Consider the following 17,592-nt stretch of genomic DNA (forward strand, 5'->3'; position numbering starts at 1 on the left):
CTCTGCTGGCCTGGGCCGGCTGCTGCACAGGGCTGGGGGCTGGGCAGGGAAGAGCTGCCCACCCTGTGCCGGCACGATGGGCACCTGCTCCCAGGCTGCAGCCCCTCACCCTGGCCCGGCCCAGCAGCCGTGGCTGCCTTGGCAGCAGGGCAGAGCAAGGCCTGGCCTGAGGGTGCAGGGCTGCACCTGGCCCAGATTGGGGCCAGCAGCTGGCGGGCGGGGTGAGGGGCCAGCAGCTGGCGGGCGGGGTGAGGGGCCAGCAGCTGGCGGGCGGGGTGAGGGGCCAGCAGCCGGGTTGAGGGGCCAGCAGCTGGCGGGGGGGAGCTGGCCGACGTGCTGCCAAGTGCCCACTAGGTGGCGCCAGAGGCGAGGCTCATGTAGCCTCTTCGATAGCAGGGCCCTGACCCGGTGCCAGGGCTGCAGCTGAGGCTGGGGGGGCACAGAGCTGCTCCACATCCAGCAGGGCCAGCACCAGCCGGGAGCAGGGGCAGGTCACGGCAGTTGTGGGGCAACAATGGGGTGCAAGGGCACTTGGGGGCTTGCCCCAGGGAGCTTTAGCGGGCCCCTGGGCCAGCGCAAGTGGGGATCCCCTCTCCGCCCTTTCTGCCAGTCCCCCCACCTCCTCCCTTGTGCTCCTGCTGGAGAAAGGGGGTGGGGCACTGGGGCTGGTGGAGCGGGTTGGGGTGAAGGGACACTTATTTTCTGGAGTCCCCCAGTTGGCCATGTCCTCTGGGCATAGTGGCTAATCCGCCTCTGAGGCTGCCCACTCCCTTGGGCTATCGGCCTCCCTCCTGGCGGAGTGCGCAGGTGGCCGGTCAGCTAGCGGCCACACAGCTGAGATCCAGGTAGGGGGCAGCTGCTGTGCTTGGGAGCCATTGCTGCCACCCCCCAAAGGAGCAAGAAAGCCCCAAAGCAGGACAGAGCCGCTGTGCTTGGCCACAGGACCCAAGGAAGGGCTGCAGGGGGCTGGCTAGTGACCAAGGACACCTGGCCATGGGGTGCAGCTCTCTCGGGCAGGCTGCCTGGACTCTGGGGGGAGGGCAGTTGTGTGTGTACAGGGAACTGGGTGCCTGGGCTGCAGGTACCTGGCATGGGGGTGCATAGAGATGGATGGCTCAGTGGGTGCTGGCAGGCTGTGCCAGCCTGGGCGGTGCAAAGCTCTGCCGCTCACAGGAGCAGAGACAGTGGCTTGGCCCTCCAGCTTGTCCCAGCGGGGCTGGAGGAAAGATGGGGGGTGGGCGCCCGGGTTTGTTCCTTCTACCCTCGCTCCCAGCCCCTGCCTCTTTGGCAGAGCTGCTGGGCTGGAGTGATGCACCCCCAGCGGCTCTGCAGGGCCAGTGCAGGGCCTGCGGGCCACCTGCCACTTCCTGGGGGCAGCCTAGGAGGGAAGAGGGTGCCTGGCAGAGCAATAAACCCTGCTGAGCGCCATGGACAGCTCCGGTGCCCGGAAGCCCCCTCCAACCTGGCTGCTGCATGACCATAGAGCCACCGGGCTGGGCTGTTGGCACAGCGGTCAGAGGTAGGTGCTCAGCACGCAGGGAGGGCTGGGTTCAGAGCCCCCCCCCCACGGGCCTACAGCCAATTCATGTCTTTTCCGCATGGAGCGGGTGGCACCTGGAAGCCCAGCGCCTGCCCCTCCGTCCCCTCCACAGGCTGGGGCTGAGCCCTGCAGCCTCATGGGGCCTCCTCCCATCAGGAGTGGGGAGCCCTGAGCTCAGCTCCCTTCTATGCCAGGGACCACGAGGCCAGAGCCAGCAGGGGCCTGGGACACCTGCTCCGCCCTCCCCCCTCCAGCCTACTCCCAGGGAGCCTGGGCACAGGGAGAGGCAGGCAATGGGCCCAGCTGGGGGCCCTGGAGCAGCTCCCCTTAGCCATTGCTGGCTGCGGCATGGCCCCCGGCCCGAGGGGCAGCCACTGGTGCATCCTTGGCCACGAGGCCTCGGATCTGTGCCGGTCTGGGTGAGTGGGGGGCCCACGGGCACCTCCAAGACTTTTCTCGATAGAAACTTTCCTCCTTTATTTGTTTAAAATGAAGCAGCAACGTGGCAAGCGGCTTCGCTGGGCGGCGCGTTCCCGCCCGGTGCCAGTGCGGCCGGGGCAGCTGCAAAGCCAGCTCCCCAGGAGCCGTGGCCGCAGCTGGCAGGCAGTCCAATGGCGCCATCTGCTGGGCCAGGAATCCGGTGCGGGGCTCCCCCTGGAGTCCCTGCGGTGGCGCCCGCCTGGCGCCCTGATGCCCAGCTGCGAGCCACGCCAATGTTCCCTCCTGTCAGCACCTGGCCCGTCGCCGGCACGCTGGTGGCACGGTCAGTCTGGCTGCCCTCGCCAGGGCTCGGCCCCACCTCCAGCCCGCTGGCACAGAACAGAGTCCCTGCACGCCAGCCTCCGGCTCCTTCCCGCCAGCCCACACGGGTTGGCAAACAACGTGCGAATGCAGAAACCAGCTGCTAAGCCTGAGGCAGCTGCCCAGGTGGGGCAGGGCCTGTCCATGCCCTGCAAGCGGACTCAACGCTGTCCCTGGGCCGCAGCGCCAGACCCAAGTGGAGCTTGCCGGGTTCGGCGCAGAAGAGGCCTCTGTCCCGCTGCGCCGTGCTCTTGCTGCTGCCGCTGGTCAGCTGTCGCTTTGCAGTCTGTGATGGGGGGGCTGCCTGGGTGCTCCCCTTTGCAGCCGGCCTGGCACTGCACCATGCCGTGTCTCTCCTGGGGCAGCGACCCCCCCAAAGGCTCCTCTCCATCACTCATAGCAGGGCACTCTGCTCCCCCATCACTGACCATGGGGTTCCCCTCCTCCAGTGGGCTCCACGCCATCCCCGCTGGCCTCCCCACAGCGCTATGTACACAGCAGCGCAGCCTCGGCACCTGTCTGGCCCCCATGGGCCAAGCTGCTTCTGCGCCCAGGGGCCGACCCTCTCGCTTCCAGGGCAGGCTCAGAAATAGGCCCGGGGCGAGTCCGGTGCATCGCTGTCTCCAAGGCAGCCAGCTCAGCACACCAGCTCCTGGGCCATCTCCTGCAGGGCTGGGAACGGCTTCCGCCCCCCGGCCAGCTCCGGGTCCCGCCCCTCCAGGCCCCCCAGCTGCCGGCAGGGGCAGGACATCGTGTAGGAAGCCACCTCCTTAGGGCCACTGCTGCTCTCGCGGGCTGGGGCCTGCTCCAGCTCCGCCGGCCCTGGGGACTCCAGCGCCGGGGCCAGCCAGGGGTGCTGCAGGCATTGCTCTGCCGTGGCCCGTTTCCTGCGGGCAGGAGAGAGGGGTTAGCGCTCTGGGCCCGACCCCAGAGCTACCTCCACCTGCTGCGGCACCATCCGCGGCACCGAGCCCCTGGCCTTCCTCCCCACACTGCCCTCAGCCCCGGCGCGGGGGCCTGGTCCATAGCTGCCTCTCGGAGGGAGCCCTGGCTATGGCCAGGCAGGCAGCGGGGCTGTGATGAGTCCCACGACCACCCCGGGACCCACGCGTGGGCCAGCTCCAGGGCCGATCTCGCGGCGTGGGCAGAGTGTGATGGGGGAGGGGTTCTGGCCCGGGCGCCACGTGCCCCGGAGGCGGGTGGGGCGGGGCCAGGGGGCGGCAGCGGGTACCTGGGGTCCTTGACCAGCAGGGAGCGGATGAAGTCGATGGCGAGCTCCGAGATGCCCTGGAAGACGTCGGGCAGGAACTGCACGTTCACCTGCGAGACGTTCAGGAAGGTCTCCTGCTTGGTGTCGCCCAGGAAGGGCGACTCGCCCGTCAGCATGACGTAGGTCAGCACCCCGACGCTCCTGGGGAGAGTCCCGAGGGTCAGAGCCAGCAAGAGCCCCACGGGCAGGGGCCACCTGGCATGGGAGGGGGAGGGTAGCAGCAGCCTTGCCACCTGTGCTCACCTCCTGCCTCCTCCCCAGGTTGTACCCAGCCCCTGTGGCCAAGGAGGACCCCTCCCACCCCACCCCCGCACTGAGACTTGGCCCCAAAGCTGGGGAGGGCCAGGGGCCATGGGGGGACACAGAGGGAGGCAGCCCTGTGTCTGCCAGCGGCCCCCAATGCAGTTTGGTCGCGCCACGTGCTCTGGGCTTCCCTGCAGCTGGATGAGGGGCTGGAGGACACGGGCAGGGGGATTCGCCCTGTATCCTGGGGCGCCCCCGGCCGGGCCGAGGGGAATCCCAGCTGCACACACGATGCGTCGGGAGCAAACGCTGCGGCTACCAGCTGCCTCTTAGCACCTGCCTTGGGTGAACCGCGCCCCCGCCCCGGCCCCGAGCGCGCAGGGCCCGAGACCTACCACATGTCGGTGGCCGTGCTGATGGGTTCGTAGCTCAGGACCTCGGGGGCTGCAAAGGGAACCACACGGGAGTTACCGGCTCGGCCGCGGGGGCCAGGCTCTGCCAGCGCCGCTGCCCCCGGGCAAGGAGTGTGCCCCCGTTCCCCCCAGCCTCCATTCTGCTGGAGCACCAGGGCCCCTGGGCACGTGGCTCAGCACCCAGGTGCTCGGGGCAGAGTCAACTCTGTGAGCCGGACCAATGTCTGCAGCCCGACGGAACAGGGTCCCTCCCCCCCCTCCCCTCCGCGCCGCTGCCGCCGCCACGCCACTTACCCACGTACTCCGGCGTGCCCAGGATCTCCCGCACCTCCCCCACGGCGTCCACCTGGCGCGACAGCCCGAAGTCCACGATGCGGATGTCGCCCAGGGGGCTGCTGCTGGTCAGGAGGATGTTCTGGGGCTAGGAGGCAGGAGCCAGGTGTGAGCCGAGAGGGCTGGGCCCCCGGCGCCAGGGAGGGGCAGGGCAGGGGCAGCTTTTTGGGAGTTGGCGTCCACCTGTCCCACCCTCCTGCCAAACTGCCCCCCCGGCCGGGTGCCAGGGCTCCGTGGCGAGACGCTCGCAGCAGGCGAGGGGCCAGCCCTGCCAGCCGCAGCTCCCTCCCCCCTCCCCACCTGGCCCCCTGGTACCTTGAGGTCCAGGTGCACGACGCTGTGCTGGTGCAGGAAGGCGACGCCGCGCAGGATCTGCCGCACCAGCCGGATCACGTCCTGCTCCGTGAAGGCCTCGTCCTCCTCCGCCACGCACAGCTGGAAGATCTCCCCGCCGGCCGCACTGGGGGGGAGGGGCAGCAGGTGAGGGGGGCATGGACCCCTGCTGGCAAAGGCCCCCTTCATCCACCAGAGCCTGCACACGCTAACCCCCTCCCCAGCACATGCTAACCCTCCAGCACACGCTACCCACTTCCCAGTACATGCTATCCCCTTCCTAGCACATGCTAACTCCCCTTTCTCAGTACATGTAGACAATGGCCCAACCGGTTCTCACCTGACCAGGGAAGGGGTCTGAGCAAAGGAAGGGGGGTTTAGAGAAGGGGCGTGGGGAAGCCTGGAGGAAGCAGACTAACCAGTGTAGGGGGGTTCAGGGGCCTGTAACCCCTTCCCCCATGGGGACTAGGGCTGCCGGCTTATCCTCTGTTCTACTGGCTGGCGGAGTCGCATCTTGCTGAGGACGGGGGTGCAGGGTCGGGGGACCCCAACACCCCGTCACTGGGGCTCCCCAGCCGGCAGCAGGAGCGGGGGCGGGAGGGCGCAAGGCCGGCACGTGCCGAGGCTGCTGCCGGGCAGGTTTGCATGCTCACCTCACGCTGTGGTTACAGCGAGAGCAGCTCGCAGGGTGCAGAAAAAAAACACGCGCAAAACCACCGGCTGCTTCTGGGAAGTCAGCGTTTCCGAGACAGCCGCCCCCGCGCCGGCCAACACCGCGCACCGCCCCATGGGGGAGCAGGGCCCCTCTGCCTTCGCAGGGCACCCCCATCCTGCAGCGCCAGCGAAGCGCCATGAGAAACCCCAGCGGGGCTACAGGCCCAGCAGGGACGGGGGTGTTTGTCAGGCAGGCCCGAGCCTTACGCCTCCCCTCCAGCTGCCTGCGCAGGTGCCTGCTGCCAGCACCACAGCGGGAGCTGTGTAATTAGGTGGCATTTATACCGGCGCAGGGGGCCAGCGTAGCATCCACGCCCCCTTCTCACTGCCCAGATGCCCAGCCTGCCTCACACGCCCGTGGTCCTGTGCCGGCGCCAGCCCAGGCCTGGCGAGAAGCAGCCACGAAACCCGGCACCTCTTGGTCACCGGTTCCAATCTGGCCTGCGTGTGGCCTTGGCCTGTCCGGCCCTGACAGGGCAGCTGCCCACGTCCCATGAAGGCCGAGTGCCCAGTTTGGGCAGGTGCCCTCCACATGCCGCCCCCCAGCTCCCGGCTCTTGGAGGGAGGAGAGTGGGACAGGCCAGGACAAGGGCTTCTTTTCCCCCTGCCACGGGGCAGCCAGGCCCAGAACCAGCTTCCTCCCCCCACAACTGCACAGGGCCCCCCTTGCTCCGTTCCACCCCACAGTCCCTTCCGCCCTGCAGCGTGTGCACGGGGGAGCCGGGAGCATCACTCCTCCGCCCTGCGGCTCCCGTCCCCACGTCACCGTCCCAGCAGCACCTGGGCCTTTTCCCGGTAAGCGAGCCGGGCTGGGGCGTGCACGAGGCCCCAGACAGGAAGCCGCGCTCCCCGGGGAGCCAGCCAGGGCCTGCGGTGGAGCCGTGTGGGCAGGATGCGGCCCCGAGCTGAGCAGCTGCCCGGAAAGGGAGCTGAGAAATGGGGCTGAGGCCGGTTCTCAGACACGCTCCAGTTCAGTCACTTCCTGCCGTGCTCAGCCCCAGCCAGGCAGCAGCCGCAGCCAACGTCGGGGCACGGCAGGGCAGGGAGCTCCTGGTGCCCCAACATGGGCACAGCTGCAGCCTGGAGGTGCTGGATGGAGAGGCGCTTCTGAGGCCCCCAGCCTGCAGGGCCTGACTCAGGCCCCCCTCCTAGCAGCCCCAAGGGACCACATAACCCTCCCCCATCCATGTCCCCTTCTGCAGAGACTCCTGCCCAGGCCAACCCCACGGGTCCATCCTGCAGCCGTCACACTGCAGAGCAAGGGGTGCGGGAGGGCTGGGACCAGCAAGGGGGCTGGGGGAGGCAGTGGGGGGGCCCTGCTGGGCTCAGCCCGGGGTGGAGGAGGGGGCCCCGCCTGCCCCGGCACTCACCACTCCAGCACCAGCACAATCTCGGCGGGCGTCTCGTAGACCTCGTGCAGATCCACCACGTGGGGGCAGCGGGCAGCCAGCTCCAGCAGGGCGATCTCATTGACGATGTCGGGCCGGCAGTCCTCGCCCTTGCGCCGCTTCCGCAGGAACTTGGCCGCGAACTCCCGGCCCGTGGCCTTCTCCAGGCACTTCTTCACCACCGCGAACTTCCCCCTGCGGAGAGCAGCCGCCGGGACCTGAGCACGGGCCATCGCGCCCCCTCCACCTGCGCGGCCCCCAGCCGGCCCGCGTCACCCCTCCCAGCCTGCCCCAGGCCGGCCCCATCGCGCCCCCTCTCCACCTGCACGGCCCCCAGCCGGCCCGCATCACCCCCCTCCACCTGCGCGGCCCCCAGCCGGCCCGCGTCACCCCCCTCCACCTGCGCGGCCCCCAGCCGGCCCGCGTCACCCCCCTCCACCTGCGCGGCCCCCAGCCGGCCCGCGTCACCCCTCCCAGCCTGCCCCGGGCCGGCCCCATCGCGCCCCCTCTCCACCTGCACGGCCCCCAGCCGGCCCGCGTCACCCCTCCCAGCCTGCCCCGGGCCGGCCCCATCGCGCCCCCCCTCCACCTGCGCGGCCCCCATCCGGCCCGCGTCACCCCTCCCAGCCTGCCCCGGGCCGGCCCCATCGCGCCCCCCCTCCACCTGCGCGGCCCCCATCCGGCCCGCGTCACCCCCCTCCACCTGCGCGGCCCCCATCCGGCCCGCGTCACCCCTCCCAGCCTGCCCCGGGCCAGCCCCATTGCGCCCCCATCCGGCCCGCGTCACCCCTCCCAGCCTGCCCCGGGCCAGCCCCATTGCGCCCCCATCCGGCCCGCATCACCCCTCTCCACCTACACGGCCCCCATCCGGCCCGCATCACCCCTCTCCACCTGCACGGCCCCCATCCGGCCCGCATCACCCCTCCCAGCCTGCCCCAGGGCCCAGCTCCCAGCTCCCACGAGCCGGGAACGAGGATGCAACCCAGGGAGCTGCTCCCCCGGGGCCCAACCCCCTGCCCCTCCCCGACAGACAGCAGTGCCCGTGCTCCTCTCCCCTATGGGGGGGACACCCCCCCATCCCGGCCTGCCACTGAGCAGCCCCCTTGGAGCAAACACCCCAGCCCCTGCTCCAGGGACCCACGGAAAGCTGGGAGGGGCAGAGATGCAGGAGCCGCCAGGCTGCAGGTGCTGGCCCAGGCGGGTTTAACCTGCACTTGGGACCATGCGGGAGCCGGCAACCTCCTGTGCTAGGGCCTGCACCCGCGCCGCGTGGCCAGGCCCTGGCGTGACAGTGCTGGGGCAGAGGGCTTTATCCTAGGGCACCACTACGTGCTGCTGGGAAAAGGTGCAGGGGCCTCCGCAGCGGCTGCACCCCGACCGCCAACCGGCCCCTGGCACGGTGGAGACCCTACACTTCCCATGGGGCCCCCAGAGCAGCGGTACGGCCCAGTGCCTCAGTATCCACAGCATGTTTGGGGCAGAGCCCCTGGTCCCAATCCCAGTCACCCCCCCCCTCCGCAGCCTGACCCCCTCCCAAGCCTCTGCAGCACGGGCTGAGGGGGCCCAGCATTTCCCAGACCCACTGCTCCAGCCCCCACTGCTGGGACCCGGCCATGCCCCTGTCACTCCCTGGCAGGGATCTCTGGGATTGGCAGTTTACACTGGGTCATAAGAACATAAGAACGGCCGTACTGGGTCAGACCAAAGGTCCATCTAGCCCAGTAGCCTGTCTGCCGACAGTGGCCAGCACCAGGTGCCCCAGAGGGGGTGGACTGAAGACAATGATCAAGCGATTTGTCTCCTGCCATCTCTCTCCAGCCTCTGACAAACAGAGGCCAAGGACACCATTTTGTCCCCTGGCTAATAGCCTTTTATGGACCTAACCTCCATGAATTTATCTAGCTCTTTTTTAAACTCTGTTATAGCCCTAGCCTTCACAGCCTCCTCTGGCAAGGAGTTCCGCAGGTTGACACTGCACTGCATGAAGAACTTTCTTTTATTAGTTTTAAACCTGCTACCAATAGGGGGCAGCATGGCCAGGCCATGCAGGCTCCCGTCTCCCTGCAGATTTGCGCCTTGGGGAAGGAGCCACCGAGCTGGGGCAGGGACAGGGACAGCTCCCTCCCTACAGGCAAAAGGGTCACGCAAGGTGGGGAGGAGCCGCGCATGGTTCTCGGCGTGTAAACACAGACATTCCGTTTCCAGGAACCCCTGGCCTAATGGGAACCATGTGTCCCTGGTTCAGCTCCTGAACGGCAGCCACTGGGGGTCCCGCGCACTCAGGACACTGCAAGTACAGCCTCGCAGACAGCGAGCACAGGCCCACGAGCCCCCGGAGAGCCCGGGGCAGCAGCCAGCAGGAAGCAGGAGAGCTTCCCCCCACCCTGAGTGCTTAGTGCCACACACTGACCCCCGCTGCGAGCCAGAGCCCGGCGCTCTCCCCACTTCCACCCCGAACCTCAGCTCTGGCTCCAAACCCGCCATCTTCCAGGCAAAGCCCCAGCCCAACCCGAAACCACCCCCCTCTCCTTCCTGGCTGGCACAGGCCTGCCTGCCCCCACCCCGGCACAGCTCAGTCCCAGCACAGCCCTGCCCGACGCCGTGCCAGCCAGCACCAAGACCCCCGCACGGCCCGAGTTCTCTGCGGGCCCTGGCTCCCGCCCTGCTCTCGCCTGGGTGGTGCCCGAGAAAAGTGGGATGAAGCCAGAGCAGATGGCTCCCAATTAGCAGCAGCCACCCCGGGAACTAGCCCGTGTCCCGCCCCACGGGCCAGGCCACCCAGCCAGTCCCGACTTGCCGCTGGCAAGGCCCTTTGGGCAACCCAGCCATGGCTGTGGTTGGGGGCACCGCCCAGCCGCCAGGCTGCCCATCCCCAGGCCTCAGGCTGTGAGGAGAGCCATAGACCGGGGCATGCTCAGACGTGAGCCCCCTGACCAGGCTGGGCCCCCCACCCCGGTGCCCCTGTTTGCACCGCACACAACTGGAGAGCTGGCTCCCCACGCAGGTCGGCCCGGCCCCCAGCCCCTCGGCTGCTCGCAGGGCCAGCCCCGGCGACAGCCGCTCAGCCCCAGAGCGCTTGGAAATGGCCCCGAATCAGAACGTCGCGCCCCAGGCGAGGGACTCCGGCAGCTTCTGGGGGGCTGCTTGTGAACAGGAAGGGAACTAATGCTGGCAAAGGGGGGGCCAGGAGACTGGCAGGAGGGTTCCCACCCCCACAGTCCCAGCCTGCAACATCCTCCAGCCCAGCCCTCAGCTCCCCTCCCCCCAGCTCCGCCAGCCCCCCTCTGTCCCAACCCACAGCCCCCTCCAGCCCAGCCCTGGGCTCCCCCCCGCTGGGCCCAGCCGTCATGCTGGGGGCTGGGGGTGGCATTCCGCACAGGCCGCAGCCCTGCTGGGGTGGTGCCCAGTTCAGCAGAAACGCCCCTGCCAGCTGCCCACACGGGCGCATCCGCCAGCCTGGCACTGACAACAAAGCGAGCCGGCGGCGGGAGGGGACGGGGGGGGGAAGCTCGTGGCCCCCTGGAGAGCCGGGCACATAGAGGCGCGGGGCAGGGTGCCCAGGCTGAGCAGAGAGGCGAAGCCAGACAGGCCTCTGTGGAATCCCAGCCGGGGTGGGGGCCCCCTGGCCTCCCCCTCCCAGCAGCCCCAGAGGCCTTTGCTCCAGCCACCCTCAGCTAGATGGCTGAGGGCTCACACGCTGCCTGGCCTGAGCCGGCCCCGGATTCCCAGCCTCGGGGCTAAGCCCCTAAGCAGCACATGGGTGTCTCAAGGAGGAAGGAGAAAATTTGTTCCTCTTGGTTTCTGAGGACAGGACAGGGAGTAATGGGCTTAAAGTCAGCAGGGGAGGTTTAGATTGGACATTAGGAAAAAATTCCTAACTGTCAAATATTGGAATAAATTGCCAAGGGAGGTGGTGGAATCTCCCTCTCTGGAGATATTTAAGAACAGGTTAGATAGACATCTGTCAGGGATGGTGTAGATGGAGCTTGATCCTGCCTTGAGGGCGGGGGGCTGGACTCGACCTCTCGAGGTCCCTTCCAGTCCTATGATTCTATGATTCTATGTGTCTCGCTGCAGAGGGGCGCTTCCTGCCACAGCAGGGCCGGCTTCCCCAGCGCTCCCCTGGCGCAGGAGGAGTCGATGTGCCACCCCTCCAGCGATGTGCCCCATTGGAATGGATTCGGTTCCTCTTGGCCCCTCCCTGTGCACGTCCCAGTGCAGCCGGATGTGCCGTGAGACCCACAACGGGCCTGATGCGGGGACGGGTTGCAGAGCAGGACTGAGAGGCACCAGCAGAGCTGGTGTCCAGGGGTCCAGGGAAAGGCCGGGGGCTGCAGGTAGAGGGGCACAGCAGCGACCCGGGGAGGTGGAAGCAAGCAGGGTTCCCTCTATTTTTTTCCACCCCCCAAGCGGAATGAATTTTGTTATGTGCACCAATATGGGGGGCTGCGCACCACAGCATCTTTGTACTGGTGCACATCCGTGTTCCCTGTAAGCTGAGCACACGGGCGGCCCCTCAGGACAGATTCAGGCGCTGCCCCGCTGATCAGCAGAGCGCCCGCAGCCGGCAGCATGTGTGGCTATGGGTGGTGCACATCCGCACATGCCTCGGTGCACATGGCAAAATTTATTCCATACATGGATGGGAAAAAAATTAGAGGGAAGATTGGGGCGCATAAAAAAAATGATGTGGCGGGGGTGGGGCCAAGAGGTTTGTAGTGTGGGAGGGAGCTCAGGGATGGCACAGAGTTGGGGTGCAGGGTGTTAGGGCTCTGGCTGGTGGTGCGGGCTCAAGGGTAGGCCAGGAATGAGGGTCAGAGTTGGGATCGGGGCTGGGGCCGGGCTGCCTGGGCCGCAGCAAGGTCAGGGTTGGGCTGCCGTGGTGCGTTGGAGGATGGACGAGGTGACAGGTTGGGGTGGGCCAGCCCTCTCCTGGCTGCCATCGGTCCCTGCCCTGCACCACTTCCCGGAGGGCCTGTGCGGGGCTAAATATGTAGGTGCGCAGCTTACAGGGAATGTAAGGTTGCAGGGGCTGCAGGTCAAGGGATCCCAGGGGGCAGCGGGTCGGGGTAGTGGGGCGCAGCAGAGCTTGTCTAGGGGTCCCAGGGGGATGCCAGGGGGCTGCAGGTCGGGTTGGAAGGCCCAGCAGAGCTATTGCAGGAATCCTGCCCAGGACCAAGGCCTGACTCCAGCCACTGGCCGTTTGTCTCTCCCTTTCCTAAGCTCTGAAATTCACGCTTAAATCCTTTAAGAAAGCGCACGGAGAGCAAGCGCCGCCGCAGGTGCCTCTCCCTGAGGGGCGGGGAGCTGAGTTGGCCACAGAGCCCCCCACTCGGGTGCTCTCTGCTCGGCCTGGCGGTAGGACTGTGCAGCGGGTCGCACACTGGAGACTTAGGGTCTGCTCCCGTCTCTGCCACAGCCTTCCCGTGTGACCTTGGCCGATTCCCTTCATCTCTCTGGGCCTGGTGGTGCGGACGAGCCCCAGAGGTGGCTGACGTGATGTTTCACGCAGGGTGAAATGCCGCATCCGGGCCCAGGCAGTGACGGAAACAAACTCTGGCTCCAAAATAGGCCCCCCCTCCGCCCCCCCGTGAGTGCGCAGCCGTCTGTCCTGGGCAGACTCTGCTGCTAAAGATAGCCAGGGTGGGCACCGTCTCCAGCCGCAGCCCTGGGGAATCCAAGGCTGCTTTCAGAGCGCCGGCAGCCTGCTAATTACAGAGAGCTACCCCATGCCACAGGCTGCTCGCGCTACGCCCGGGGCAGCTCTGCACCCAGCAACCGCCACCTGTGCCGAGCTGCAAGGCCCAACCCCCGAGATTTGCCTCCCCTTAGTTCACAGGAAATCAGCAAGGAGCAAGCGACCTGAGCAAGAAACCGCACGGTGCTTGGTTCCGGCGGTCTGCCGAGCACCGACAAGGTGGGGCTCTTCCTGCCCCAGCTCCCCCCGCCTGGCACCGGGAGCCACACGCAAAGGGCCCTTCACCGGGGTTCAGCCAGCGCTGGGCACTGAGCGGAAGGTCTCTGGGGAATGGGGCCACAGGAATCAATGCCTGGGGGGGCAACAGGGCTCTGCCTGGGGGGAAGGGGTCTCTGCCCTAGCATGTGTGTCTGTGTGCACCTGCACCCCCGCAAGCCGCTGTATTTCCCTGGCTCCTTCCCCCCTCCCTCCCCAGGCTCCACAGCCCGACCTGGGCCCCTTGGGCGGTGCCAGGAGATGGGCCAGGGCAGGGCCTTGCTGTGCCGGGCGCTGGGTTACTGGATGCCCCAGAGGGGAGGGAAATCTCAGTGAGTGGCATTCGCACTTGGCCTGCGGCTCCCTGCTGCCACCCTGGCTCGGGGTCAGCCGAGGACACTGGCGGTGCCAGCCAGGCGGCCTCCCCACCCCAGCCAGCACCGCAAGAGACAAACCCCAGGGGCACGGCGGCATCTGGCGAGTCCACCCCCACCCACCCCGGCTCTCAGCCAAGCGCTGCTGCCACAACCCGCCAGGCCTGCGCTCGGCCCTGCCTCAGTGCCCCTGGGCTGTGTCACCCATGAGGGAGCTTTCTTCGCCCCTCCCAGGCCTTTCTCTGGGCCCCACAGGGGGGCACCAGCAAGTGCGGCCCTGAGCAAGCCGACCCACATTGCGCCCGGAGGTTTGGAGTCGGCTGCCAGCTTCCAGTGCCAGGCTCCAGGGCCTAAAAGCGCTAGGGCTGCGCTTCCCCAGGCGGAGACGCACACAGAGACACCCGGGCCACTGGCACACAAGAACACACACACAGAGTGACACACACAGCAACACCCAGGCCACTAGCACACAGTCACACACACACACACACACACACACACACAGTGACACACACAGCAACACCCAGGCCACTAGCACACAGTCACACACACACACACACAGAGTGACACACACAGCAACACCCAGGCCACTGGCACACAGTCACACACACACACACACACAGAGTGACACACACAGCACCACCCAGGCCACTAGCACACAGTCACACACACACACACACACACAGGGTGACACACATAGCAACACCCAGGCCACTGGCACACAGACACACACACACACAGACACACACAGTAACACACAGACTATTTTGTTAGTCTTTAAAGTGCTACCAGACTATTTGCTGTTTTTAAAGTTTTACACAGTGTTAGACTTAGGCCATTCGCACGCATTTCTACACACCCCGTAACACACACACAACGAAACACAGACCCACACACCGTGACACCTGTGCCACTGGCACACCGTAACACACGCGCGCCATGACACCCATGCTGTTCACACACCATGACACACATCCCCCCGACTTATTCACAAGCTGAGTCTGCACACACATTCACACACCGACACACGTACACACACAGACACACACACACCAAACTACCGCCCCCCTCCTCCTGGGGATGCTGCGGCCGGCGGGGAGAGAGGGGGTCGCCCGTCCGGGGCCCCGGGTGAGCAGGGGGGCGCAGGCCCCGCCGACCCCCGACCCCCAATCTCACCTGCCCAGCTCCCTGCCCAGCAGGCTGTAGCTGTCCGCGAAGCGCTCCGTGCGGATGCGGGTCTGCGTGAGGGCGGCCATGCCCGGGCGGTTCATGCTGGCCGAGCCCGACGGGGCGTCCGGGGCGCTGCGGGGGAGCGAGGACGGGGCGCGGAGCCGGCTCTCAGGCGGGGGAGCGGCTGTGGACGTGCCAGCGCTGTGCTGCGGAGTCTGGCTCGGGGCACAGCCGCGGCTGGTGTCTCCTCCTCCCGGGGGCGGCTCCAGGCCCGGCCCTCCCCCTTCCTCTGCAGAGAGAGCCCAGCCGCAGTGAAGGGGGGGACCCCGAGACGTGGGCCCCCAGGGGAGGCCTCCTTGGGGACGGGCATCTCTGCGCCCCCTCCCGGGCTGGGACGAGAAGTGGGGAGCCCCGCTCCCTTGGGCCCCGAGGAGCTGGGAGGCAGGGGTACCCCAAGCAATATCTGCTCTCAGCACTGGCACAAACCCGGGCAAAGGCACCCTCTGCACCCTGGCACCCGCGGCCCACACCTGTCCCCTCCCTCCCCCCACTCCCCAACCCTGGACCAGCCTCCCCCCACAAATCAGAAACAGGCCTGGAGGCCAGCAGGAGCAAGTCAGTTTGGCGTATTAGTGTAGACCCTACAATAACAACCCTCCTTATTTGGTGCTAGCAGATTTACCCGGCCTGGCCTGGGTCCATGATTCGGGAATTCCATCAGGTGTATTTTTTTCATCCCTATAAGCTCTTTCTCATTTGCTAAGGTTTAACCAAAAAGGGCTCTAGTCAGTTTCGCTTCCGGTAACACTGTCTTCTGGTTTTCAAACTGTGAGCATTGATTGAGCTGTCCCAGAACAGAGGCAACTCCACAGTTCTGTGTTACCACTTTTCTGTGAGGTTTCTTGAGGTTTCATCCTACGTTTCTGGCTCATCTTGGTTCAGTCTCTTTTCACATTGGCTCAGTGATGTCTGGCGCGAGGCCTGCCCTTGCTTGGCTGGTGCTGTCTCTTTAAGTCAGGGCTACTCAAGACATGGCCTGTGGGCTGCATATGGCCCGTGGCCCGTGGCGCAGTTTGGGTTTACGTGGGGCTCAGCACGTGGCCCACAAGTGGGATCCTTTGCACGTGGCCTCCACTGGGAACACGCTCCACATCAGCAAGGCCTCTCCCAGGCGGGGTTGCATTGAAAGACGCAAGCGGACGGGCTGGCTGGAACAAACAGGTGAGGGATGTCAGTGTTTCCAGCCCCCAGGGAGGAGGTGCCGGGAGCGCAGGGTCATTGTGGGAAGTGCTGGCTGCTTAGCCTAGTGGGCAGAGCCTGAGAAGTGCCGACTGGCTCACACTGGCCACATTTGGGTCTGGCGCCGCAGCTTAAGGCTGAATCTGTATCCTGCCCATCAGTATGAAAGAAGCTATTTGCATATATTTGCATGTATATTTGCATGTATATGCAATCACACTTAAGTTAGGCCTTGGCATGTGCTGTGAGTATCATTGTGGCCCCCGGGGCTTCCAACGTCGAGTAGCCCTGCTTTCAGTTATAAAAGGAAGCCACATACCAAGTGTGGTGGCCCTAGCTCTCACCCTTTAGGAGTTGGAACAGACCGATTCTCCACGATATAGAGCGGATCTATGATGGTAACAGGTAAAGGCCCCAGCAAGCATCAGGCTAGGTGGGAACTCCTAGTGGAGCATCCTAGAGGCATGGAGACAAAGCCAGAGGGAAGACCAGAGACAGCCATTGCTCCCGAGAGGAATTCTGCTGCCCTGGGCAGCCTGCCTACCGAGCGAGAGCAAACGCCAGCCCCGTCCTCACCTTCGTAAGCCATGGGCACCCCCTCTCTCGTGCATTAGTGCAGGGGTTTTCACACGACGGGGGCGCTGCAGTGCCAAGAGAGGCAGGAAGCTGCCTTAGCCCCCTCGTCCGTACCACTGACCGGGAGCCGCTCAAGGTAAGCCCCAGCCCTGACCCCCCCAAAACCAGAGCCCCGCCTACACCCCAAAGCTCCCATCCTCAGCCCCACCTAGGAGCCCACGCGCCAGTCAAATTCTGTTGGGTTGCGGCATCAATACATTTCTCCAACTGGGTCATGAGAAACAAAGGTTGCAAGCCCCTGCTCTAGTGGGGCTTGGGGACAGGGAACGGGTTGGTGCGTGGGGGCCACGGTTTGCATTAGGTTTCCCCCCCCACCCATGTGCGAGCCTGGTGCTTAAAGAGCTGCAGCGTGCAAAGCCCTGGGACAGGATGCATGAGTCAGGAGCAGGCCCTCCCGGGGCAGCTGCCACTGTATTTCAACCCACACCGGCCACCCCCCTTCTGCCAGGGTGAATTCCTCCCCATTACTAATCCATAAGGAACTGGCAGCTGACACCACCCTTGGGAACCCCTGGAGATCTCAGTGCATTACAGGACGCATGGCACAGCACCCTAATTATAACCCTAACGCTCCGTCCTGGCCTGGATGGCTCCAGACAGAGCTGTGAGGAAGAAGGATGCCTTTGGGCTGCGGTGTGACAGGGAAGACATGACTCCAAGCAGGGGTCTGGGGAGGCGCCAGGGCTCAGGCTGGTTAACGTCTCACGGAGACTGAGCGGGGACTTGAGCGCAGCATGTTTCACAGGGAGAAAATACCCACCGCGAACGGGCTCCCTAGACTGGCCGAGACGGGCCGAACCGGAACCAGGGCTGGGAAGCTGCTGTTAGGGGGCAGGAAGGGACAAGTAAAGTGGGGTCCCCGTGTCCAGCTGCCAGAGCGAGGAGGGATCGTGAGAGAGGCGCACTGTGTGGGTGCCTAGATAGGAGCTCCCTGCCCCGCAGCTGCCCACCCCCCAGCTCTGCTGGTGCCCCTGCTGTGTCAGTCCTGGCTTGTGATAAGCAGACTGAGCAGGGGGAGGGTGTCACCAGGAACCAAGGGAGCTGGATCAGTCCAGTTCAGGAACACGCTGGGTTTACACAGTGCTTTGGAGGAGCCTGCAGGGGACAGGCTCGGGGGAAAGACCCCCAGCCAAGGCATGGGGCCAGAGCTGTCTCTTCCATGCATGAACCGGGGATGGGGTCGAC

General features: G+C 66.1%; 1 protein-coding gene across 1 annotated transcript; it reads right to left on the reverse strand.

Annotated features, from left to right (window-relative positions):
• Positions 1-1,805: 1,805 nt before the first annotated feature.
• LOC142820971 (serine/threonine-protein kinase 17A-like) lies at positions 1,806-14,770 on the reverse strand. Its single transcript, XM_075911287.2, has 7 exons — positions 14,539-14,770; positions 7,018-7,230; positions 4,916-5,060; positions 4,562-4,688; positions 4,250-4,298; positions 3,573-3,752; positions 1,806-3,228 (listed from the first exon to the last, which is right to left on the reverse strand). Exons 1-7 carry the CDS (start codon positions 14,631-14,633, stop codon positions 2,979-2,981), a joined length of 1,059 nt encoding a protein of 352 aa, XP_075767402.1. The 5' UTR covers positions 14,634-14,770; the 3' UTR covers positions 1,806-2,978.
• Positions 14,771-17,592: the final 2,822 nt, after the last annotated feature.

The sequence above is a fragment of the Pelodiscus sinensis genome, chromosome 29 (assembly GCF_052426305.1).
Source record: "Pelodiscus sinensis isolate ZL-2025 chromosome 29, ASM5242630v1, whole genome shotgun sequence".
Classification (NCBI taxonomy): Eukaryota; Metazoa; Chordata; order Testudines; family Trionychidae; genus Pelodiscus; species Pelodiscus sinensis.